General features: G+C 45.9%; 1 protein-coding gene across 3 annotated transcripts; it reads left to right on the plus strand.

Moving 5' to 3' along the window:
* The first annotated feature begins 1,943 nt into the window (after positions 1-1,943).
* LTB4R (leukotriene B4 receptor) lies at positions 1,944-27,174 on the plus strand. Of its 3 annotated transcripts, XR_014557105.1 has the most exons (3): positions 16,741-17,403; positions 24,272-26,765; positions 26,806-27,174. XR_014557105.1 is itself a non-coding variant. In XM_083706826.1 (2 exons), coding segments are annotated over exons 1-2 (1,152 nt in total). In that variant the 5' UTR covers positions 1,944-2,080; the 3' UTR covers positions 5,550-6,092. The 3 variants fall into 3 exon arrangements, 2 of the variants coding, with proteins under 2 accessions (XP_083562952.1, XP_083562953.1); XM_083706826.1 differs by lacking the exons at positions 16,741-17,403; positions 24,272-26,765; positions 26,806-27,174 and adding exons at positions 1,944-2,082; positions 4,400-6,092; XM_083706827.1 differs by having other exon boundaries at positions 16,757-17,403; positions 24,272-27,174.
* The last annotated feature ends 64 nt before the right edge of the window (positions 27,175-27,238 follow it).

The following is a 27,238-nucleotide window of genomic DNA, read 5'->3' on the forward strand; positions in this document are numbered from 1 at the left end:
ACACCAGTACAAGTACATAAATAGGTACCGCTCCGGCGGGAAGATAAACGGTGTTTCCGTGCGCTGCTCTGGTTCACCAGAAGCGGCTTAGTCATGCTATGTTTTTACTACTCCATCAATACGCTGGCTCCCTCGGCCAATAAAGCTAGATGAGCGCCGCAACCCCAGAGTCGGTCACGACTGGACCTAATGGTCAGGGGTCCCTTTACCTTTACCTTACAAGTAGATAAATAGGTACCGCTGCAGCAGGAAGGTAAACGGCATTTCCGTGTGCTCTGGTTTCCGTCACTGTGTCCTGTTGTTCCAGAAGCGGTTAAGTCATGCTGGCCACATGAGCCAGAAAACTGTATGTGGACAAACACCAGCTCCCTCGGCCTGAAAGTGAGATGAGCGCCGCACCCCATAGTTGCCTTTCACTGGACTTAACCATCCGGGGATCCTTTACCTTTACCTTTATACACACACACACACACACACACACACAGAGAGAGAGAGAGAGAGAGAGAGAGAGAGAGAAAAGCATCCTCGTTAAAAATATAAATGCAATAAGTAACACATTTGAAACAGATACAGACAACTAAATGGAACTTCCATGTTCATAAGCAGTATACCTCTGACTACCAGATGCTGGGGGCAAGGGACAAGGAGCAATGGGTGGGTATCTCCTTCATGCCTGGCTGGTGAGCTTTGTGGTGGTGTCTGAGTGTCCACTTTTGGGAAAAGGATACTGGATTCAATGGACCTTTGATATGAACCGCACGGCACAGGCCTAGCACTGAGCAGAAGTCGTCTTGTTTTGCTACCCCATTTGTTGGTGGAGAAACACACACACTTTTCATGCTAGAAACCTCACCCAATTCAATGCAAAATTCAAAAATAGAAAACTATTCTGCTGGCTCATTCCCCCCCCCCCCCAAAGAAAAGGCTCCGTTTCTTTCACCGGTCATGGCAGCTGGAAATTCAAGAGGTGCAGCTTTCAGTCCCACTATGGGGTTTTCCCAATGGGTTATTGTTTTTCTGTAAGCTGAAGACACTTTACATATGCAACTCTTTGATTCCCCCCCCCCTCACCTTTTAAAATTAGATATTTGCAAACTTGGAAAAAGAATTGGCTCCTGAGCCGAATACCTAGCTCAAATGGAACCCTTTAGGCACTCCCAGACCAGAGCGGGTAACTTCCACCAAACCAGCTCCTATCCCAGCACACTTCATTTCAGAAAGTAACTGCTCCAGGGTAGGGCAAGAACTTGGCGTCAAAGAGAATGAGCTTTAAGCAGGAAAGGGGCTGTAGCTCACTGGTAAGAGTCCCTTTGTGTCCCTGTCTCAGTCTCCAGCATTTCTGGTAAGGGATTGGAAAGACACCTGGAGAGTCACTGCCAGTCCGTGTGGACATTACTGAGCTAGGTGTGGACTGAGTTATAAGGCAGCTTCCTGCCTTCCTATTTGTGGGACTCAGGGGGGAGAGAGATTGTGTAGGTAAATTACAAGAATCAGCCATTCTAGGATGTTTCTGTCACTCCCCCTGCAGAAACAAAAATTGCGAGAGGAGCTGCTGTTGCCTAATGTGAGGTTTTCTTCCTCGAGAGGCTTTGTGGGTTCCATTATCTGCGCTCCGCAGCCAGCCTCGTGCCATCTAGCTGTTTCCTTTTTAAGCAACGTCCAGGCGGATTTCTCTGAATGAAAGGATGAGACAAGGAGAAAAGGATGGCAGAGGGGCCAGAAGGCGGGGGGGGGGGAGTAAGAGAAGAAACACATGGAGAAAACCAGGGTCCTCTTGGCACAAATGTATTTGGGTGTGGTCTTCCTCAATGCCAGCAAGTCCCAACTTGGAGATCTAGTGAAGAAGCGGGGGGGGGGGGATTGTGTGCAGAAGGCAAGTCCTTCTGCCACTCCCTCCTCTTCCATTACTCAACCTCATTCCAGCTTCCAGTCTGGACGTGCAAAGCGGCAATAGAAGCAGCAGCTCAGAAGCTCTGGGAGAAGGAGATAATTCGCAGCCCAGGGAAAGGATGTGAAGGAAAGACGGAGGCAGACAGAGCAAGAGAAGCTTCGTGGGCTCCAGTCAGAGACCAACTCACCCATGTAAGTCATTGCATTGCAGGTTCAGTCAGGGCGAAGAACCGTAAGCAGATCCAGAAGAAGACCACATTGTGGTAGATGAAGTGGGTAGGAAGTAGCCCAGATCTGGGATAGACCGAAATCAAGGTTGGCGGTTTGGAAGTATGTGGGGTAATGTGTGAGAAGGATGCCAGGAAAGAAAACACACCCACAACTCTTTCTTTCTGAGTTGCACAAGACAAAATATTGTTTTGCGTATTTTGCATGGTGGTTGTTGTCAAAATAAAGGAACAGAAACATTGCACCACTCTGGAAAATTCCAGTGGAAAATTCCAGGCATTATCAGGAAAAGGGTATGAAAGTTAAGCTGCCCAGGATGATAATGCCCTTGTACAAATCCATGGGGAAGCCGCACTTGGAAACCTGTCTATAGTTGTAGTCGACTGCTGATAAAATGGATATCATAAAACTGGAAAAGGGACAGAAAAGGGCAACTCAAATGATTAGGGAATGTGGTGGTAGAGCATCTTGCCCTTGAGGGAAGACTGAAAGCCACTAAGGGAGGGAAAACATGAGGGAGGCTTTTGTAAAAATATTTTGCACCCTCTGGGCATGCTCTCTCTCTCTCTCTCTCTCTCTCTCTCTCTCTCTCTCTCTCTCTCTCTTTCTCTCTCCAGTAGAAATTGGGGAGCTTGGGAATCAATTGACATTGATTGGCAGGAGATTCAGGAAAGGCAGGAGAAAACTTTTTCAAATGATGACTTTTGAATGGAAGTTGCTGTCACAGAATGGAGTGACACTGGGCCGCAACCTCAGGGGGCTTTGAAATGAGGATGGTGCAAATTAATGGAGGGTGGGTCTGTCCATTGGTATTATTAGACTTGATGGTTAAATGGAGCTTCCATGTTCGGTTGCAGCTGAATAACAGCTCCTGGGATCCAACCGTGAGGGAGGGCTGTTGTCTTCCTGCCCTGCTTGATGGCTTCCATAAGACATCTGCCAGGCCAATGCTGGGAGAGGGAAGATGCTGGACTCTGTGGTCCTTTGACCTGATCGTTCTTGCGTTCTTAAATAGGGCGTGACCAAGAAACGGGACCAAGGACAGTGGTGCAGGTGAAAAGGGTGGACCATGTTGCCTAGAGGGTGGGAGCCATTGTGTGCTATAGTACCATAAACAGAATAAAATGCCAGGCTAGGACACAGCTGAAAGGAAGGAGACAGAACCAAGGGAGGGATAGGAGCATAAGGGAGCTGTGGGTGTTTGGCTACCCACAATAATATAATAGCGGAGGCCAGGCACCCACAAAGTCAATGAAAAAAATTGGCAGGGAGAGAAGCAGTTCAGCGCCATCCTCCATAGCCAGTCAGCTCAGGCACAGAGAGCCGTGGATAGGAGGGAGGGAGGAGAATACAATTGGCCTTCTCTAACACACACACACCAAATCATTACCCCCGAGTCTGAAACTTCACTGGCAGTTGCTTTATCATCTTCCTCCCTTCCTTCTGTTGCCCCAGCTTTGCCGAATTCCAATTTGCAATCTCCTCAGGACAGGAACATTTTCCTCTAGTTGTCATTCTTCCCTATTGATGGAGTAGTAAAAACATCACCATCATCACTTCATAGGTAAAGGTAAAGGGACCCCTGACCAGGTCCCTGACCAGGTCCAGTCATGGCCGACTCTGGGGTTGCGGCGCTCATCTCGCTTTATTGGCCGAGGGAGCCGGCGTACAGCTTCCGGGTCATGTGGCCAGCAGGACTAAGCCGCTTCTGGCAAACCAGAGCAGCACATGGAAATGCCATTTACCTTCCTGCCAGAGTGGTACCTATTTATCTACTTGTACTTTGACGTGCTTTCAAACTGCTAGGTGGGCAGGAGCAGGGACCGAGCAACAGGAGCTCACCCCATCACTGGGATTCGAACCACCAACCTTCTGATCGGCAAGTCCTAGGCTGTGTGGTTTAACCCACAGTGCCACCCGCATCCCCTCATCACTTCATAAGCTAATATTAATATTACTGATATTATAATTCTCGTCGTCATGCCCTTCTTCCTAAAGGAACCCAGCACTCTCCACTGCAAGCCATAGAAATACACTAAATAATCAAAACATTTTGAAAGTTACAGTGCATACCTAAAAGAGAGAGGCCCCTGCCCCAGTGAGCTTACAGTATCAATTTCAGGGAGTGTCATAGACCACAGCAGGAAAGAGAGATGCAGATAAAGCACAAGATGGCTGCGAGCAAAATTGATTGCAATTTGTGGCAGCCAAGGTTGACAGGGGTTAAGGGGCAGTTCAGTTCCTCCTGGCTCAAGCTTTTATTCTTCTTCCTTCCTGACAGGGAGTCCCCAGCCCCTCTTTCCAGTGGTGCCACCAACAACTGCACCCACACCTCTGGAAACAGCACCCTCCTGTCTTCCCCGACCTCCAGTGTGACTGGCATTGTCTTCCTACTCCTGGCTGCCCTTATCGGGCTGCCTGGAAACCTCTTTGTCATTTGGAGTATCCTCTGGAAGATGAAGCCGAGTCACCGCTCAGTCACCTGCCTCCTAGTCGTTAATTTGGCAGTGGCCGATGGGGTCGTGCTTCTCCTCACTCCTTTCTTCATCACCTTCCTCATCTTCAAGAACTGGCTATTCAGCCTAGCAGTTTGCAAAGGGGTCTACTACCTGTGCTGCATCAACATGTTTGCCAGCATATTCATCATCACCCTCATGAGCGTGGACCGGTGTCTCGCAGTCAACCAGCCCTACTTCTCCCAAGCCATTCGCAAGAAGCACTTGGTGGTCAAGATCCTGTCAGGGATTTGGGTGGCGGCCATTTTGTTATCCATCCCGGCCCTCCTTTTCCGACAAGTAGTCAAGGATCCCTCAGGGAGGTACATCTGTGAGCCCTGCCACCCCAGGCCGAGCCTGACCATCTTCCACTTCACCTTGGAAACCGTGGTGGCCTTTGTGATACCCTTCACCATCATCGTCGGCTGCTATTCTGCCGTTTTGATTCGCCTCAGGGGAGTGAAGCGGAGACAGGGGGCTCGGACAGAGAAGCTCATTGTCGCCATTGTCATCTGCTTTGCTGTCCTCTGGGTGCCCTACCACATCGTCAACGTGCTCCAGGTAGCTTCTAATTTGTCGTCAGGGCGGACGGCGGAACGACTGGGGCAGGCTTGGAAGAGTGGCAGAGCGGGTGCCACAGCCTTGGCATTCCTCAGCAGCAGCATCAACCCTGTGCTCTATGTCTTCGTGGCTGGGAACCTCATCAAGACCTCTGGGGCCAACTTCATTGCCCAGTTCTTTGAGGGGGCATCCGATGGGCTCGGCAGAAGATCCCAGTCCCACAAAAACCTGGCCAAAGACTTGGTGGTGGTGGCAGGAGCTGCCATGGGCATGGACCACCAGCCCCTGGAGAGTTGTGACGGGCTGGACAAGGACGAAGACGGAGGGCCGGGTCTTGGTGGCACAAGAGAGCAACTTGGATACAGACACTCCTAGACTGAATCATGCCAGGTTTCAACACAAGATGTAATTTATGCTTTATGAGTCAGTCCTGCCAGCTCAGTATTGTTTACACCAGGTATCTTCAACCTTTTCAGACTCAGGACCAACTTATAATGCAAGCATGCATTGGGGGACCCGTTTCTTCACCTTTTGCCATAAATTTGCATGGTGGGAGTGCTCCTGGTGTGATCCATCTTGGATCGAGCCACAACCCACTAATGGGGCCTGACCCACAAGTTGAAGACCAGTAGACTAGCAGCAGCTCCCTGGGGTCTAAAGCAGTGTGTTTCCCCAGCCCGGCTGAGAGATGCTCAGCATTCAACCTTTCTTTACACAAAGCATGTCCTCTACTGCTGAGCCATCTCCATCTGCTAGGCCTGGCTGTCTTAGCTACTCTATTTTTGGAAACTTGGCTTGTAGGAAACTCATTGAGACCATGTGCACACTACAAAGCTGCTAAATGACTTTCACAGCTATTGTTCCTTCAACCCAAGTCAGGTTTAATCTGATACTCAGTGCACTAAGCTTAGTCATATATATATATATATATAAAGGTAAAGGTAAAGACCCTGACCATTGTGAGCGACTCTGGGGTTCCGGCACTCATCTCACTTTATTGGCCGAGGGAGCCGGCATACAGCTTCCGGGTCATGTGGCCAGCATGACTAAGCCGCTTCTGGCGAACCAGAGCAATGCACGGAAACACCGTTTACCTTCCCGTGCCTTCCAACTGCTAGGTTGGCAGGAGCTGGGACCGAACAATGGGCACTCACCCCATTGTAGGGATTCGAACCGCCGACCTTCTGATCGGCAAGCCCTAGGCTCTGTGGTTTAACCCATATATATATTTCCGCCTTCAGGGCAAGATGTGAAACTTATAAAACAAAGGGTGACTGGGCATATACAGAGTGTCTCCCTCCTCAATAAACAATTTACACCTGAGGGATTAGAGGCAGGGAAGAGCTACACCTCTCAGTTCTTAAATTAAGTACAACTACTATTCTGGAAATGTTGGAGGGCAAATTGTATAGAAGTGGGGGAAATGTAGGTGAAGAACTGCTGGTAGATTTGCTGTAGATCAACAAGGTTTTCTGAGTCCCATTTGTTTAACAATAGCAACAGCCTTTCTTATTCCAAATTTTTATTATCATTCTATGATTACAAGAGTTATTATACCACTTAGCACTGTGGCCTTTGCTCTCTTTTCCATTTTATTTGTGCTTTAACAGTAAATTGGTACATCCATTTCACAATATTCTTCATTATTCTTCTACATTATTCCACTTCCCCACACACCCTCCCATGGGTTCCTTTTTATTCTTAGTTTTGCTACATGTCTCTACACCTTCTAACTGATTTAGCTGCTGTTCCTATATCCAGTCCTACTTGGAGATTTATGTAACTGTTATAATTCTTTAAACATTCCCCAAAGTTTTCCTACTCCTCTCTTATGGTATGTTCATCCTGGTTTCTTACATTTGCAGGCAGCCTCACTTACTCCACGTGTTCTATTAACTTATTCTGCCAATACTATTTTATTGGACTGTTTTTGTCCTTCCACATTTGTGCATAGGCTATTCTGGCCACAGCGGTTGCTTAAAGAAAAAGATTTAATACGTTCTTAGGTATCTCACCCTCTATTAGACCCAAAAGGAACATCTCTGGGGGGGTTTTGGGGGGGGTGTCATCCTTAGCATCCTTTTTATTTCCCTCAATATTCCCTAGATTTCTTCACCCCCACCGCATGAGCACTGTGGCTTTTACAACAGGGTTAGGAAATATACAAGATCGATCAAAATTAACCATAAAATCAGAAAAGCCTCCTCAAAATGCCTGCTAAAATAGTCTGCACTAAGTGCTTCACTAAGGGAAGGGGCCTGTCAGTCCGGAAGTTCTGCAGAAATGGATGCACAATGCTGAATGCAGAGCCATGGGGGAGAGGGGTTGCTAACAACAACTCTCTCCAAGATCTCCGTGACCAGGGAGGCATGTAAAGTATCAGATGGTTCTTGAGGTATCGTAGACACAAATTGCTAAAGGCCTTGTAAATTACTCCAAGAACCGTGAACTTGGCCCACTAGCATATGGTCAACCAGTGCAAACGTTTAAGTCTAGCCTTGAAATTTCGCACCAGCTGGACCTTCCAGACCAGTTTTAAGTAAAATGGGAACACAGGAAGCTGCCTTATACTGAGTCAGATCATTGGGAACCTCAGGAAACATAGAAAGCTGCCTTGGACTTTGGTCCATCTCATTCAGTATTGTCTACACTGACTGGCAACAGCTCCTCAGGATTTCAGGCCAGAAGTCTCTTCCTAGTCCTACCAAGAGAAGCTGGGGATCCTGGACTTTCTGCAAGCAAAGGATATACTCCACCATTTAGCTAAAGCGCTTCCCCAAATTTGGCTGCTGAAATCAGGCTTGAATAGGCTGCTGAAATGAGGAACGTTTTGGGGCAGGTGGGGAACCAACAACAGCTTTTGCGCAGAAAAGAAATGTGAGCTCAGCTCTGGTACTGAAAACAAATTCCTCAGCTCAGATGAGCCCAGATATTCCTTAATTCTAAAGCCACCTCTCCTTCTAAGCCCCTTTCTAAGCTTTCTTTGCTCCTTGGGGCTGGGGTCACAAAGATGGCAAAGGAGACCCCACATTTTTGAAGTTTGCTATGGTGTGAAGGAGATCAGTGTTGTCTAATCAGCGACTCAACTAAGGTTGCCATATTTTACCAAGTTGTTGTTGTTTTTTCTTGGAAACCAACGGTGGTTGGATGAACTGATATTTTTTATATTTCAATGTAAGTTATGTTGTTTTCTGTACAGTTTCTCTCCCTCTGCCTCTCTTGTATGTTAAATGGGCAAGTTATCCATCTTGATGTGGAATATTTCTAATCTTACGGCAGGGTTTGTTTTTTTAATAAGCTAAAATGGGCTAGGGTGTTCCCACAAGGAAAGAGATCTGTAGATCTACTCTGACAAAACCTGCATAGCATTCCTTCACTATCTGCCTGCAGCACATGTGCCCATTTTTAGAAGTTAAGAGTGGTGAATTCATTCTTGTTTTCTGAAGGTAGCAGGATCCAGTAGAGGCTTCTACACACAAACACGTCTCTATTTCCAAAGTTCATGCTGTGAGCATCACTGCTTTTGCAGCCGAATGGGCACAGCCAAGATGCAGCTATAGCCAACAAGCAGGGGGCAATCCAAGGTTTTCAGAAGGGCTAGGGAGGAAAACTCCAAGTGGGGAAATGCCAAAATCAGTCCAATGAGGACTAAGCATGCGCAGTGGCCATGCTCAGTGCCAGCTGATTACTGGAGGACGGGAGGAAATCAGAATTTGGATGTGAACAGCAGCACTCCACGCCACACATTTTGTCGCAGGTCTCACTTTTGAATCAGTTATTCTGCATGTGAAACCTCCTTTCCATATGCTGAAGAGGAGTAAAAATCCAAAGTACATCAACAGTCCATCCTTATTTGTGTCGGATTGTTTGCAATAATAAACTAATGATTTCTTGTGAATTGCTGAGATGTGCCCATTTGTTATTGTTTTAAATGAAACGTCGGTGAAAATTTCAGGTATTGTAAGCAGAGTGAGAGAGAGAAAAAAATATGGATGATTTTAGAATTGGGGTCGGCCCTACTGTTAGGCAGAGTGAGGCAGATGCTTTCAGGTACTGTTGACAGTGTAAGACTCAGCTGTCAGTTTGATCAACTTCTGTACAGTAGTACCTTGGTACTTGAACGGCTTAGCTGCTGAACAAATCGGCTCCCGGATGCCGCAAACCTGAAAGTAATTGTTCTGGTTTGCAAATGTTTTTCAGAAGCCAAATATCTGACTTTTCTTCTGCAAGAGTGCAGGAAGCTCCTGCAGCCAATTGAAAGCCGCACCTTGATTTTTGAATGGTTTCAGGAGTCGAACAGACTCCTGGAATGGATTAAGTTCAAGAACCAAGGTACCTCTGTACGTGGAAGGGAAGGTTGTCACCTTGCAGTGTGCCTCAGGCAGCAAAATGTCTTGGACAGCTTTAACTGAAATAAGTGGAGCCAGTGGCATAGCGTGGGTTGTCAGCACCCGGGGCAAGGCAAGTAATTTGCACCCCCTAACCCGTGGATTTGCGCCCCCTAACCCTAACCCCCAGATGTTGCGCCCGGTGCGGCCGGCCCCCCTGCACCCCCCCACGCTACGCCATTGAGTGGAGGCTGCTTTGTTAGATTGAATGGGGTACTGCTACACCTTTCTCAATCTGCCCTTAACCAGTCCTCACTGTCTGCCTTCCTATTTGCATCAAGCTCAACCCAGTGGGTGACACTGCCTGTCAGCCTCTTCCTCCTGAGTCTCAGTGTTGATCCCCAAGTAGAACTCAGCAGGGAAGAGAATGGGAATAAAACTAGTACGAGTTGGCTCTGCTTGCCATTGGCTCTGGCGCCACCTACTGTTTTCTTCCATTTCTTCAGACCTTCCAGTTGCAGCTGGCACAGATCACAATTTATTGGGCTCAAGAGCTTGAACAGACGTACTTCAGTTGCAAAGGGATTATTCATAAGAGAGGAATAGACTCATTTATGGAAGGTATGCCCATCAACGTTACCCATTTTTTCCTGTCAAGATTCATATCCCATTAACACAGACACACATGCATATAGAGGAGCTTAAAGCTATAGTTAAAAGGTAAAGGTAAAGGGACCCCTGACTATTAGGTCCAGTCATGACTGACTCTGGGGTTGCGGCGCTCATCTTGCTTTACTGGCCGAGGGAGCCGGCATACAGCTTCCGGGTCATGTGGCCAGCATGACTAAGCCACTTCTGGTGAACCAGAGCAGTGCACGGAAATGCCGTTTACCTTCCCATCAGAGCGGTACCAATTTATCTACTTGTACTTTGACGTGCTTTCGAACTGCTAGGTTGGCAGGAGCTGGGACCGAGCAACAGGAGCTCACCCCACTGCAGGGATTTGAACCGCCGATCTTCTGATTGGCAAGTCCTAGGCTCTGTGGTTTAACCCACAGCGTGACCCGCGTCCCTTGAACATGCAGTTAAATGGCCATATAGCAAACCTCCAGGGACAGAGGCAGTATATCTGTGAATATCAGCTACTGAGGACAAAGGACGGTGGTTCCCTTCATGCTCTGGCTTCCCTTAGGTGACTTGCTGGCTTATGTAGGAAACAGGACTCTGGCATGTTCTAGCAAAGCTTAAGCAACTCCCTTACGTTGAGCTGAGGGTCTGCCTGATCTAATGCTGTCTACAGAACTCCTTCAGCTTCCATGCTAGCCGTTCTTCCCATTGCAGGTCCCCTTGAGATTGATGAGGGATCTGTTCCCTTGGCTACTTTAGAAGCATGTGGTTGGATGAGGGAAATGTATGATTTGGCAAAAGTGGATAGAATCAGCTACTTGGGGTTCGTTGGTTTCACTTAGGGCCCTTACATTTCGACCCTACTCCAAATCTGAGCGATGAAATACAAGCAATACATCCCTGCTACAACTAGGGCTGGGCAAATATGTTGATTTCAGTTTCTCTAAGTTTTGCAGTCTGAAGCTCAGTTCTCCACATTGCAGCATCAATTTGCAATTCATTGATTTTTAATTCGCCAACCTTTCAGTGCAAATTTCTGACAATGCACACATTTTTATGTGCAATTTTGCCCAATACTTGTATGCACATTTCTGCAAAGCAGCTTTCCCAAAGATAATGTGATTTTATGTCATTTTCATTAATCTGTGCATTTCTGGGCAACAGTGCCCCGATATATGCACATTTGTACGTTAAATGTAGCTGGAGAACTTCACTGCAAAATTCAGGAAAAAAGCGAATTTTGAAGACTGGCTTGCAATCTGCCTCTTGCTTTGGAACGTATGAATTAAGTAAGTTTATTTTCTCATGTGAACTGAATAGGATTTCTCCCCCATCCCGAGCAGCGATGAGGCACCATCAAATATTTGCATTCTTTTTAGCAATGCGCCTGTAAGGAGCCGAGCCTCACTGGGCAGAGCACTTGCAGAGTGTGTCAAATGTGAGTTGGTGAATGGGTGCTTGGAGAAGAGCCTTGGAAGAAATCAGTGAGAGTTTGCAAGAAGGAGTGTTGTCCCATTCACAGCCCATGTGTGCATGGTGGGTACACTCACAAAGGCTGCATATGGCTATATTCTAACTCCACTGGTGAAGGCAGATTGGCGTTTAGTACTAGCAGCTGGGAATCCCAAATGGGGAGGGCGCTATGGCACTCACATCCTGCTTGCAGGTTCTTCGCAAGCATCTGGATGACTGCTGTGTGAGGAGTGCCAGTGTGAGAACAAGGTCACTGTGCCTTTACTGGGCGTTATACCGGAATGAATGAATCACAGAATCGTAGAACAGTAAAGTTGGAAGGGATGACGGGGGTCATCTTGTCCAGTCCTGTACAATGCAGGAATCTTTTGTCCAATATGGGAATGAATGAATGAATCTTTATTTGCGTCAGCCATCGGCCATAGCAATAAAACAACAATATGATATACAATATGACAGCAGCCACGAAATTAAAAGACGCCTGCTTCTTGGGAGAAAGGCAATGACAGGCCTAGACAGCATCTTGAGAAGTAGAGCCTTCACCTTGCCAACAAAGGTTTGTATAGTTAAAGGTATGGTTTTCCCAGTAGTGATGTATGGAAGTGAGAGCTGGACCATAAAGAAGGCTGATCGCCGAAGAATTGATGCTTTTGAATTCTGGTGCTGGAGGAGACTCTTGAGAGTCCCATGGACTGCAAGAAGATCAAACCTATCCATTCTGAAGGAAATCAGCCCTGAGTGCTCACTGGAAGGACAGATCATGAAGCTGAGGCTCCAGTACTTTGGCCACCTCGTGAGAAGAGAAGACTCCCTGGAAAAGACCCTGATGTTGGGAAAGATGGAGGGAGGGCACAAGGGGACGACAGAAGATGAGATGGTTGGATAGTGTTTTCGAGGTTACCAGCATGAGTTTGACCAAACTGCGGGAGGCAGTGGAGGACAGAGGTGCCTGGCGTTCTCTGGTCCATGGGGTCACGAAGAGTCGGACACGACTAAACGACTAAACAACAACAACAACAACATGATATACAAAGAATAGAAACAAAAAGTCAATTATATAAAATACATTTTAGGGTTTTGAATCAATAGTCAAATGGTGGATCTTATTCTGGTGGCCCCAGGTAAAAACCTTGCAGCCTTTGCTGTCACCTGCTCATCTTGATCTGCCAAGAGAAAGGACACTGTGGCAGTGGTTGGGCGACCCGGAATGGGCAATAAAAGAGGGGGGATAATCTCATTCCTCAAGTCTTTATAAAGAGTGCAAGCCAGAAGGACATGCGCCACCGATTCGGTACTGCCATCTCCACAGGGACATAAGCGTTTTTCGTGTGGAATCTGTTGGAATCATCCCTCAAGTACAGCCGGCCCAACATGGGACTTGAATCCATGATCCTAAGATTAGGACTTGCATCCTCTACCAACTGAGCTATCCACGAATAATGTTTATATATAGTGGACAGATGAAGAATCGAAAGTTATTTCCCCTCCTCCCATAATTTTTATTACATTTTCTGTTTTACATTTTAGAATATTCATTTGAACAACCTTAAAATACCAATGAATTCCCTTCTGCTCTTTCCATGGTTCATTTTGCATAAATCCCTGCATATTTTATATAAACTAAACCATTCAGTATTCCATTATTACAGCCATCAAAACTTAGAATCAAAAATTACTTAAGCTTCTTAACTCCCCCCCACACACTTTCTCTCTTTCTTTCTCTTTCTCTCTTTTAATTCTTTTTTCTTTATCTCTTTTTCTCTCTCCTTTCACTCCTCTCTCTTCTCTTTCTCGTTTATGCCTCTGGATTCATGTTTTAGTTTGAAACCCCCCACCCCCACCCCCAAAAAAAGAATATTTGTATCTTTGTATTTCTCTTTGTAAACTCAAATCAAATTTGTGGGTTTTTTAAAAAAATAATAAATAACAGAGTTAGTGTGGTATAGTGGTTAGAGTATTGGACTTGGACCTGGAAGACGGGTTCAAAGCCCCACTCAGCCACAGAACTCACTGGGTGACCTTGGGCCAGTCACTTCCTCACAGCCTAACCTACCCCAAAGGGTTGTCTCGGGGATTAAATGTGGAAATTGAGAAACATGTGTGCCACGTTGAGCTCCTTTAAGATAAGGTGAGATAGAAGTGCAATAAAATAGACGATAGACTAAGTGAGCTCTTCTTACATTCTTCAGGGCAGTCTTGTGGGCCTTCTCTTCTATTAGTGTGTCCTAGTGCTCTGAGCATTGGTCTAGTGCCCAACATGAATTCTCACAAGACCTCTGATATAATGCCACTGTGGTACTATGGGGGATTATAATGGCATTTAGAGTCCTCCATCCAGCACCATCAGAGCACCACAAAAAGTTTCACTCAAGGTCCATCTTAAGAGGTAGGGGTGAAGCTTCCCCAAAAATGGACCGCCAGCAGCTGCCCTAAGGTACCAGGTGCTGACTCTAGCCCTGATCCAGAAACTAAAATTGCCTAATTACACCAGCATCTTTAAGCTAAAGATGAAAATGTCAGCAGATCCCGTCATTGATTTCAAAGGCCTTCTGTAGTCTGGCTCTCAGATTCTGGTGTCACTTGAAAGCAGGAGAATTCTCCACAGGCAATAAACCTGCTTGGATCACAACAAAATTCAAGTTCTTGCCAAGGGAACAGGAAATGAGTCAGCTGTGAGTCAGGTATTTGTTGGCAGAGACCCGACACAACACCAGGGGGTGCTGTTGTAGAAGCGTCTGGAGGGACAACGGGTTGCGTTGCTACAAGCAGCAAAGGGATTTCAAGGTTGGGTCATTCTAGGGACAATGTTTCCTAATCTTTATTGCCTAAAGGCTTGTGTGACAAAAAGAGGAATTAGATTCACACCGTTGAAACAATCTGGGTGGCCTAAATATATACATGTATTGCCTCACAGGTAGGAATTTGCAAAGGGAACCGTTTCCACATCCGGGACATGGAAAAAGACTGACAAAATCACACACACATGTGTACCCGTGTCCCGTAACACTGTAGAACCTGTAGGGACTGCAGTGGAATGAGAAAGAGCAGTTGGTGTGAGGCACAGACTTCATATTATTTTAGCTCTATGTTGGCTGCACCACCAACATCAAACTGCCCTCAGCCGGCCCTCACCTGCCTGCTTTCTTACTTACACCCAGTCCAGGGACTGGTTGTCAACTTCCTCTTCCTTAATCCCACTGTTGTCATGATAGAAGCCGATAGGGAGAAGGATGTGGGCAGAACTGGAATTACTTGGCCCTGCCTGTCATGGACTCTGGCCCCATCTATTTGGGGGCCTCTGTGCCCTCCACCCTACCAGACCCAAGATGTGTCAGGCTCCACTGCTTAGCTTTGTAGCTGTGCCTTTAACTGGAAGATTTAGAATCCCCCCCCCCATACAAAGGTTGTCAATGTGCCCAAACTGCCACCAACATCTGGCTCTACCAAGGGACTTCATATTAGAAGTTTCTGCTTGGAAAGGAGTGCATTACTCACTCTTTCTTTTTCTCTTTCTCTCTTTCTCTCTTTCTTTCTAATTTGTCCTGCACAATGGAGGCAAAAGTATTGGATAAGGGGTGCTTTTTCCTCTGGAAGGAGAAAAACAGCTGGGTTGGGGTGCATCTGATTGGAATGGTAAGGGAAAAGCCACACACCCCATGTTGATCAATTTTAGACCCCAAGTAGCTATTTTTCAAAACTAAATAAGTAAAAAACAAGACATCACATCTAGTTTGCACTTCATAGTAATCTGGAATATAATATATACTTAAAGGTGTTGGTGGCAAGGAAAAACTATGCCAAAATCCAAGTGAGAGAACCCCAGCAGAGATTGAAAATCACAAAACATGCAGCACAGCAAAGTATGGAAATATAGGCCGTTAGATCTTTAAAATATGCCCATCTAAGTTCCTGCCAAAATTCCTCTCTTCCCCTAGCAGAGAAAAAGACCACACGTTTGGGAAGTTAAAAAAAAATGGTTTACTTACAAATTCTTCAAAGGTCAGTTTCATGTGCTTTTCCATACAGCATTCACAAAACACAGGCAGAGAGACTTTGCACCTAATAGCCCCCGTTCTTCAATTGCTAATATCACAGTGAGAAGCCAAAGCAAATGTGCTCTGCTATCTTCATTAGAAATGGGGATATTACTGGCACCTCCTTTGCCAACCTAGTGCCCTCGAGATGCTTTGAACTACAACTCCCATCAACCCCACCTGGCAAGATGGGGAGGATCAGTCTAGGTAACTGGAGCCCCTGCTAAGAGACCTGGTTGCTTTAAAAGGCCCTATCCTCAAGAATGTGTTAGATTTGGAAACTCCCAGACTCTTTGCACCAGCTGCTGTGCTTAAGAAACCTATTGTTTTGACACTTCTGCAATTTAGCATGCCTTATATTGACTGCTGTTTATTTCCTGCACTTGCCTAGCATGTTTTGCACAACGGCTCGCTAACTGTGCCCTTTTTAATCAGACCGCTCTGGAAACATTTTATCTTATCTGACTCAGGTAGGTTAGCAACTGATAAGCAACATTGTCAACCAATAACTTCTCCTCAATGCCTAATGCTGTGTCTGTTTTGTCGCAAATTTTTAGCACGTTCTAGTGTAAGTGATGTTGGAAAGCGCTATTTTATTTGGAGGACTGTATTCTGTTCTACAGTTCATTGGTGCTATCCAGATTTGCAGGGCTGACCCAAAACTAGGCTTTGCTGCCCTAGGCATAGCAATGTCAGAGAAATCTGATGAAAATGGAAACATGAGCAGAAATTGCCAAAGTTTGCTTATTCATCCCAAGTCCAGAACAGAAACCAACCTAGTGAATACAATCAGCATTTGCTGCTGTTCTTTTCAGTCTGCAAATGATACATAATTGATTACTCCCAAAATTTGCTTTGTGTTTGCGTTATAATGAATTGGGCAGAATAATGTAATGACAAAGTAACTGACACAAATAATTATGTAGGTGATGTATTTTTTCCACAGCAGATAGTGAGACAAATAATATGAGATCCAGCGCCGAGGGCCTTCTGGAGGTTCCCTCCCTGCGAGAAGTGAGGTTACAGGGAGCCAGGCAGAGGACCTTCTCAGTAGTGGCACCCTCCTTGTGTAACGCCCTCCCATCAGATGTCAAGGAAATAAACAACTATCTGACTTTTAGAAGGCAGCCCTGTTTAGGGAAGTTTTTAATGTTTGCTGTTTTATCGTGTTCTGTTTGGAGCCGCCTAGAGTGGCGGGGGGAACCCAACCAGATGGGTGGGGTATAAATAATAAATATTATTTTCATCATCATCATCATCATCATCAAGGGCAGCCTCACGCAAATCACACTGCAGTCATCTAACCTGGAGGCTACCAGAATATAGATTATTGTGGCCAGGCTACTCCTGCCCAGAAATAGCCCCACCTGAAGTTGGTGAAATGCACACTATATGACTGAGGCTGCCCGATTCTCTAGTCACAAAGCTGGATCTAAGATTGCGAGCCCGTTCTTTTGCAGGAGGAATGAAAGCGGTGGCTCTACCTCCATCCCTCTCACTTCTTCACCTTTCCGGCCCGGTGGCTAACCCCATCGCCAGAACCGTTTCCTCCCATCACTTACTCAACTCTTGTGAAACTTGTCAGTTCACTTCCTCTTGGGGGGGTCCGTGGAAGTCATTAAGAAAGAAAGCGAGGCAACAAACAAACAGACCCACATTCACCACCTCCGCAAGTGGTGATATGCAAATATAGAAACGAGACGAGCCTCGGGGCACAGACGGCTGGAGAAGTCGGTGGCAGACAGAGAGATTTCAAAGTCCGAAAGGGTAAGAGGGGCTGGCGGGTTCTTTGGAGAAGGACTGTAGGTCAATGGCAGAGGAGCTGCTTTGCATGCACAAAGTCCCATGTTCAATCCATTGGAATTTCTAGCTAGGGATAGGAGAGACTCCCCTGTCCCCAAAAACCCTGGAAAGAGGCTGCAAGTCAGTGGAGAGCCGGCTGAGCTAGATTGTCTGATTTAGTATAAGGCAGTGTTTCCTTTGGTGTCCCTGTAATGGGACAACAATCAGAGTGAAAAGCAGGAGCCATCCTTAACAGGGCATAACTTAAGCCAGGCAGAATCGCTGCAGTGGGAATTTACAGGGACCTTTCTCAATGGCAGGTGCAGTTCTGGAAGATGTGAAGCCATGACAAAAAATGAAGGGTTCCTTTGACCATGTCTGGCATGCACGTTATTATTGGTTGGTTGGTTGGTTGGTTGGTTGGTTGGTTGGTTGGTTGGTTAGACTGTTTATTCCACCTTTTCTCCAAGTGCACAAAGGGTGTGTGCAAGATAGTCTCCCATCCTTATGTCCACAACAACCCTGTGTGGTAGGACAGCCTGCTGAGACAAAGAGCTATAGTCACCCATGGCTATGTAGGGATCTGAAACACTTTACCACAACTCACTAGAATAGTTCTCCTTAGTCGTTTTTCACACACACACCCTTAAGGTAAAGGTAAAGGTACCCCTGCCCGTACGGGCCAGTCTTGACAGACTCTGGGGTTGTGCGCCCATCTCACTTAAGAGGCCAGGGGCCAGCGCTGTCCGGAGACACTTCCGGGTCACGTGGCCAGCGTGACATCGCTGCTCTGGCGAGCCAGAGCCGCACACGGAAACGCCGTTTACCTTCCCGCTGGTAAGCGGTCCCTATTTATCTACTTGCACCCGGAGGTGCTTTCGAACTGCTAGGTTACATTGCCTTAAATAAAGTAGCGATTTGGGTGGGGGGTTGTGGGGACGAGCATGCTAGATTTTTGCCCCCCCCCCCCTGGTTTTTCTCACCACCTGGAAAATTAATGAACCATAATTTTAACAAATTCATCTGCTGCTTAGTTGGACCAAAATGTATCTGACCAAAATATTTTAAATTTAATTGCTGTGGGGTTTTTCACTATTTTCAGTGGCTTAATCTGTGGTTTAATGAATTGACTAATCTGTACTGTGGCTTCAGTCCTATATACCCTAACCCCAACAAACACTGGGTTGTATCTGTACATTTAAAGCACATGATTTCACACACACCTTGAATCCTGGGAACTGGGAATTGTAGCTTTGTGTGAGGCCAAAGCTACAATTCCCAGGAGTCCATATGTTTTACATGGATGGTGTGGATTTGACCACTGACACATGCCTATGAGATGGGATGGTGGAGAAATTCATTTGTTTCCATTTAAAACCAAACTTACATAATTTTCATTTTCCGAAACAATATGCAGACTGAACCACAGTCATCCTCCAAAATTCACACCTCTTCAGATTTAGCAAGGTCATTATGCAGCCACATAATGTGTGCGTCGGTGTATGTGCTAGGATAAAATATGCCTATATTCATGAACCCAACACATATGGGGGGGGGGAAATGCGAATATTAAGCAAGATTGAAAAATTCGGGCAAGAATGCTGAAATTTTTTCAGGAGGACTTCCTTTGGGCAGGATAAAAATATATATTGTAAACTGATAAGGAAATGTGGAGAACTGACCTTAAGACTGAAAAAAAAGAGAAACTGGGAGAAACAAAAATTTACATATTCACTCATCACTCCTCTAAGCCATTAAGAGGTTTCTCCTAATGTTCAACTGATATCCTGAAACTTTAAGCACATGACAATCCAGCTCCAGCCTCTTGCATTAGCAGAGACCAACCTCTCCTTTGCACAGGTGGAAAGATCTGTCAGATTCTCTTCTCTCAGTTTCTCAGGGTTCCCCCCAACCCCCCCTCAAACTTGCTAACTATTTCCTTTTACTAAGTCCTTGCGAAAATTCTCCAGCATTTTTGTGTGAATTTTTCTCTAATAAACATGTTTGTATGCACTTTTGACTAATGCACTCGTGTTTGCATGCAAATTCTCCTGATGCACTTTTGTATCTTGTTTTCATTAATATAGTCATTCTTCTCCATACTCCCCCCCCCCCCCAACGTACTGTATGCATTGTTGTGAATGTTCTTTGGTTGGAGAACTGCATGGTGCATTTTGTATAAGTGAGAATTCTGAAGGTTGGCTGTGTTTTGCGTATTATTTCAGAAAGTGACAATTTTGTGAATTCAGATTTAAATGTGAACCAAACTGAATTTCCCTTTCATCCCTAGACCCTCAGGGATCTGGAGTACCGTCCTCTCCCCGCTTAGTCTTCCCTCCTCCAGGCTAAATAAGCTCAGTTCTGTCACCCTTAACTCAGAGAACTTTGTTTCCATACCACTGACCATCTTCATTGCCCTCCTTTGAAGCTATTCCAATTTGTCTACCTCTTCCTTAATTCGCCAGAACTAGACACAGCAGCTCTCTGTCTTCACCCATTTTTCTTGTCTTCCTCTCAGGCCAGTCTTTGGAGAGGATTTGGCATGCTACTAAAGTCACATCCCTGTAGTCCTAAATGAGTGAAATCTCATGCTCCCTTCCCTAGATTGTATTTGTTTGTTTCTGTTTGTGTTTTTATTATATTTCCCCTCCACCCTAAGGTCCCAGAGAGGGCTAACAACAATGAATACAACTTATAGTCACAAAAATAGGGTGGGTCCTGAAATATACACATCTCAGCTTTCAAAAGCTAGGGTATAAAGGAAATCTACTAACTCTCAACCCTCCACTTTTAATTGAAGTGGCTGCTTTTAATTCAGAAGCTACTTTTCTTTTCTTTTTAATAATATAATAATTTAATACTAATTTATTATTTATACCCCGTCCATCTGGCTGGGTTTCCCCAGCTAGTCTAGGCGGCTCCCAACAGAACACAATAAAACAGCAAACATGAAAACCTTGCCTAAAAATGTCTTCTAAACGTCAGATAGTTGTTCATTCTCTGGACACCTGATGGGAGGGTGTTCCACAGGGCAGACACCACTACCAAGAAGGCCCTTTGCCTGTAAAGAAGAAGAAGAAGAAGAAGAAGAAGAAGAAGAAGAAGAAGAAGAAGAAGGAGGAGGAGGAGGAGGAGGAGGAGGAGGAGGAGGAGGAGGAGGAGGAGGAACTGACCATCAGTATTATTGCTAGTCTGACCTCACCTCACTTAAAGTTCAACATTTTTATGTGCATTTTCACGCAAAGGAATAAACATCAGAAGTACTCCCATGTGTTAAATAGGAGATGGCAAAGGCCATCTGTGTATGCTTAGCGCACTCTTTTCACAGGGCCGGCAAGGCTTAGCCTTTCTAAAAGCAGGTTCTAGGTGACAATAACCTGATTCAATTTCAGCTTTGACAGGTATCGTTTGGGGGTGAGGGAGGATGCCCTGAATTTTTGGTTCTTGCATGGAGAAACCACAAAGCCCACACATTCTGGACAAAGAAGAACGGATGTGACAAGAACCACATGACGTGGCATACCGTAACCCCAGGGAATTTACATGCCATGAATACTACAATTTTCCTGCCAGCAAACAGCTAGAGAGCAGTCTTGACTCATAGAGCATTGGGACAGATAGACCCTAGAAACAGCATTCAACCAGTTTTTGAGTTCTGCTACAGGTGTTTGGTGTACGCTACGCTTCTCCTGGGTGGGCAACCTCAGGCACTGGGCCCAAATACACCCCTCTAGGCCACACATCCTTCCCAGACACACACCACACCAATCTTGCTTCAAACCCTCATTGAGCCTTGGGCTCTGATAATGCCTTGTATTTGTCTGAATGTGTTTGTCTCATGCTATGTCTCATGGAGCCCTTATCCAGGGATACGGGTGGCACTGTGGTCTAAACCACTGAGCCTCTTGGGCTTGCCGATCAGAAGCTCGGCGGTTCGAATCCCCGCAAACCGGGTGAGCTCTCATTGCTCTGTTCCAACCTAGCCATTTGAAAGTACACCAGTGCTAGTAGATAAATAGGTACTGCTGAGGCAGGGAGGTAAACGGTGTTTCTGTGCGCTCTGGTTTCTGTCACAGTGTCTCGTTGTGCCAGAAGTGGTTTAGTTATGCTGACCACATGACCTGGAAAGCTTTCTGTGGACAAACACCGGCTCCCTCGACCTGAAAGCGAGATGAGTGCCGCAACCCCATAATCGCCTTGGACTGACCTTAACTATCCAGGAGTCCTTTACCTTTACCTTATCAAGGCAAACCCAACATATTTGTTGGAACATTGGTTCTATGAGCAAACAAACCATTATGGTGCAAATCAAATGTGATACATAGATTTCCAATCTATATCTATGTCTATTGTATTTATCTGTCTGTACACACAGCGAGAGACACACCTACTGAGGTTCTAGCACTGATCAGAATGGGTGTTTGCACTTAATCTTTTATCTGTGGGTTATCTATACCCAACAAGATCCCCCCCCCCAGCTGCTTTTATCTTCCAAGAGGAAAAGGCACCACTGATGCAACGTTTTTGCTCCATTGTTGCAGGGCAAATACAGAAAGGGAAATGGGAAACGATGGAGCTCCTCTCCATGAAGAGTCTTGGTAGAGGGGCATGCACAAACACACCCCTATGCACTCCTGTGCATACACACACACTTCCCCCTTTCTCCCATCACAAAACAGTTGCCCCACCGTTTATGTAAGAACTGCAAGGAAGTTGCTTCATGGGCTTTCAAGAAACTAGAAGTCTTTGTTCTTTTAGTCGAAGGGAGCATCGGACGTCACTGTCGATTCAGGTGGCACATCCTCTATGAAAGCCCATTGCTGCAGGACGGGGGCAGCAATCACGAAATATTTTGCTCCGCTAGATTTGAAGCCTGCCCCCTTAAAGTGAAGCTCAATGGCTTAAAAGTTTTGTGCTCCAAGTACAACAGAAAGAGCAGATCAATGGGCAATTCTATTACAGTGGTACCTCAGGTTACAAATGCTTCAGGTTACAGACACTTCAGGTTACAGACTCTGCTAACCCAGAAATAGTACCTTGGGTTAAGAACTTTGTTTTAGGATGAGAACAGATATTGTGCGGTGGCAGTGGGGTGGCGGCAGCGGGAGGCCCCATTAGCTAAAGTGGTACCTCAGGTTAAGAACAGTTACAGGTTAAGAACGGACCTTCAGAACGAATTAAGTTCTTAACCCGAGGTACCACTGTACTTATTTATTTCTCTGCATTGCATTTATATCTCATCTTTTCTACAAGAAGCTCAAGGTAATATCCATGGGTCTTCCCTCCCCACCATTTAATACTCACAACGACCCTGCGAATTAGGTTAGGCTGAAGGGTGATGACCAACCCGGGGTCACACCCAGTGAGCTTCATGCCTGAGAAACAGCTCCGGCCCACCCATTAGGCAAGATGAAGCAACCGCCTCAGGCGGCAGCAAATCCCAATGTAGATCTTTGTTCCCCGCTTGATCCTATTGTACAACTTCACTCACACCTTCATCCCTGGCAGGGAGGGAATTTGCATTTTGTGGTCCGCCTTAGGTGCCAAAATATCTCCGGCTGTCCCTGCTGTGCAGGGATTTGAACACCTCATCTCCCAGGTCCTAATCCGACACTCTAGCAACACCCCACTGGACAGCATCAAGCCTCCATCCCACAAGTCCCTGGCCTCCTTGGCTTGGCTGGCTGGCAGCAGGTGAAGTGCAAGTGCCCCCTTGGCTACTCTGATTAGCCTGCTAACACCCAGAGAATAAGGAAACAACTCTCCCTCCCCTGTGAACGCTGTATGAACTTGTGATGGAGAAGTCAGTATCAAAGAGTGAAACAGCTTAAGGAGAGGCAGCAAGCAACAGCAGCATCTGCAAGAGAGCTAGCAGAATGCCCCCCTGACTGGTCCCATGCTGGAAGAATATAATAATAATAATAATAATAATAATAATAATAATAATAATAACAACAACAACAACAACAACAACAATAACAACAACAACAACAACAACAACAACAACAACAACAACAATAGTAATAATTAATAATAATTTATTATTTATACCCCGCCCATCTGGCTGGGTTTCCCCAGCCACTCTGGGCGGCTCCCAACAGAATATTAAAATACAATAGTCTATTAAACATTAAAAGATTCCCTAAACAGAGCTAAAAAACCTCAAGGAAGCTCCTGTTTAAATATCCCAGCTCTGAAGTATGGAGAGCTCCTGGTCAGTGTGCACACCACCAGGTTGGGTGAACCCAGTGGTCTGGCTCTATCAAGCGGGCTAACTTCTCAGGTTCCAGCCCAAACACCACCAGTTTGGCCCATCAGCAAGCTGAAAGTTCATATTAAAAGCAATTCTCTGCAAGTAGAGAGCCACAACCAAATCAGATAGGGCTTCAGGCAAGCCTTTTAGCTTATCAGCAATTAGAACCTGGCGTCAAGAGCAAGCTTGGGAGGCATGGGGGGTGGGAAATCAGGCATGGGTGCGGTCATGCTCTGCAACCCTGTAGAAATGTTTTCTGCCTCGAGTGTTGTTTTGCTCAGTCTTTTTGGAGAGCAAACCAAACTGAGCCACTATCGCTACAGCAAGAAAGACTCGATCCTTTCCACTCATTGTGCCTCCTTAACCAGCTTTGGGAACCGAGGAAAACAGACTTTTGTCTGGTAACACTAGCATGTGCATGATTACACTTAGCAGCCGCTTTGCACGAAAGGGAAAATAGTCTCAAAGCTGCTTGATGGGATAGAATGCATTAGAAAAATGCTAATCAAGCTTTGGTCCACGTTTGACTTGAGAATAAAATGTGTGCCCGCAGTCACAAAATTCTGCTGATGTTTCTCTCCCTTCTTCTTCCCTACACAGTTCCTCCACTGCTGTCTGCCACCCAAGAGGACCATGAGCACTTCCAACATCACCCAGAATGCAACATCAGCGCTATCGCCCTTGCCAGGCGCGGCAGTTGGCCTAACTGTGCTCTCTCTCGCCTTCATTCTGGGCTTCCCTGGCAATGCTTTTGTGGTTTGGAGCGCAGGCTGTGTTGTCCGCAAGCGTACGGTCACGTGCCTCCTCATCCTTCACCTGGCCATAGCTGACTTGGCAGTGCTGCTCACGGCGCCCGTATTCCTGCGGTTTCTAAGCGCTGGGAACTGGGAACTCGGCGAGGCGGTCTGCAAAGCCTGCCATTACATCTGTGGGGTCAGCATGTACGGCAGCGTGTTTCTCATCGCCCTCATGAGCTTGGATCGCTGCTTAGCTATCTCCAAGCCCTTCATCTCACAGAAGATACGCACCAAACGTACCACATGGCTTCTGGTTTTGGCAATTTGGGTGGTTGCTGTTTTCTTGGCCATCCCTGTACTTTTCTACAGAAAGGTGATTTTTTGGGGAAATAGGTATATTTGTTTAATCCTTCATCCCACAACCAATCATTTGATCTTCCACAATCTCTTCGAAACCATCACTGGGTTTGTGGTGCCTTTTGTTGCCGTGCTCTACAGCTATGGAACTATCGGCCTACGGCTGAAGGAAACCCGTTTCCGTCGGAAACGCCGTACAAACCACCTCATTGGACTTATCGTGCTGGCCTTTGCTATTTTCTGGCTCCCTTATCACATGGTGAACCTTCTGGATGTGGCTGCTGTGTGGAGCGGCTCTGAAAATGTCAAAAAAGCCGCTAAGATGGCTAGGCCGACCTTGGTGGCTCTCGCCTTCTTCAGCAGTAGCGTCAACCCCATCCTTTACGCCTTCAGCGGCAGCTCTTTCATTCGGTCAGCCGGCTTCGGATTCATGGCCAAACTCTTTGAAGGAACTGCCTCAGAAGTGTCCAGCTACAGGCGTGGTACCAGCCGGGACCATCAGTACCAGGCAGACGCCAAGTTGGCCACCTTAAATAATGTGAGTCCCGAGTCTATGACCATGTCTACTAACCCAGTGGAGAATGGATCATCTCGAGAACATGAAGATACTTTTAAACCTCTCAAGTCACCTTGAAAGCCTACTGTGTTGTGGAGTGGCGTGGATTCTGTGCATGCACAAATGGATTGTCTGACCCATCGTGGTTTCATATTGCGTGCTAGAAATGGCCTCTCTTTCCATCCCTCCCCCCCCCCCCCGCCAGTTACCCTTTATCTGAGATATGCAGGTCCCACACATCTGTAATCTGCTGTGTGGCATGAAGATTTCATTTGGAGGCACACAGCTGTTGTATTGAGATTTCCCTCAAAGCACTCGCTCTCAGGCCTAGCAACCAGCTTCCTCAAAATATTGCGCGCCCAGCACCTCAAAACTGTGACGCCCTAACTGAAAATGCATTGCAGAAACTACATGGGGCCTTTTGATTATTCAGTACAAACATTTAGGCACCATAAATGGACAGTGTTTGGTTAAAAAGCAAGGTCTACAGGTAGCCAAAGAGAGGGCATTGAACATATGGAGTGTCTCACATACCACATTAGCCCACCTAAGTATCTAGGGGTTGTAGCTGTATTCTAAGTTAGAGTAGACCGACTGAAACGAAGGTGCCTTAATTAACCATGCTCATTTATTTCAACGAGTCTACTCTGAATATGACTCAAATTGGTCACAAACCCAAATTGCTGCATTGGCACCTGCTCTTTCTTTGCGCATGCTGAAACCTGGCCTCCAATCATTTAAAAGTTTTTCTTACCTCACAAAATATACTTCAGTTTTTCTATCTCATCCTCAGGGTGCTTTAGAATTTTGATTTCAGTGGGTATATGGAGGGTCAAGCTTGCCTTAGCAGTGAAAGGTGAAAAGATGTATTTGTGGGTAGTATTAACTAAGCCTTACTAAGAGCAGACCCATTAAAATTAATGGACCTAAATTAGTCGTATTCATTAATTCCAGTGAGTCTACGCTGAATAAAAATTAGGTTTGTTTGATTTACTTCAATAAAAGCTTTTTTAAAACCATCATCATCAATTCAATAGGCATAATAGAGGTACAAAAAAAATTAGTGCAGTACATCCAATGGAGACTTATTATTTCAAACTTGCCATATTTCCAAAAGTGAAAATTCGGACACAAAAGTTGTTTCCCCGTACATTTCAGCTGCTTTGCGAAAATTTCACCCATTTTTGAAAGACAAATCCCAGCTATGTCTGGGAAATAGCGGGCGTATAGCAGCCCCAGCAAATACTCAAGACCATTAGGAAAACCAGTTTTCCCATTGTACCACGGAGAGGGAGTCCTATGTGACTGTATTTGTTGTATATAAGGCGAAATTGGGGGACTGGGAGGGAGTTTGCCCTGCCCTGATTGTCTCACTTCCTCCCCGTTTTCCTTCCTCATAAGCAACAGTGATGCACCTGCCCAGAATTATGCATAGTTCCACCTGGTGAGCCACTTCTGCTTTGCACATTTAGAGGAAAGCCTAGCTGAGGACATCACAAGGCTTTCAGGAATTGCTGGCATCTGGGGAAGTTATGAACTGCAGATCCCTAGAGAGTGGATTTCTAGAATGAAAGCAGGGACACTCACAAGCAGCCCTCCGTCCCTTTGAAATAGGGATGGATGGAACCATTAATTTCGAGTCTGTTTTCAGTTTTACATGTGCTAATTCATAAATCCTTTCTATGCTGTGTCTGCATCAATCGGCATTAAAAAAAGCAACCAGTCTGTATGGAAATCTGTATTTGAATACACACTTAAATATGATTGTATCAAAAAATACATATTTAAATACATATTTTATCTCAATGTACACACTGTTGAACACATTTTATAATAAAATATGTATTTTAAAACATGTTTCGGTGGGCTTTTTGCTATCTGTGTCGCAAAATTTGGAGAGGTGCAAATTCTGACAAA

This window comes from Podarcis gaigeae (assembly GCF_964106915.1).
Source record: "Podarcis gaigeae genome assembly, chromosome: 13".
NCBI lineage: Eukaryota > Metazoa > Chordata > Lepidosauria > Squamata > Lacertidae > Podarcis > Podarcis gaigeae.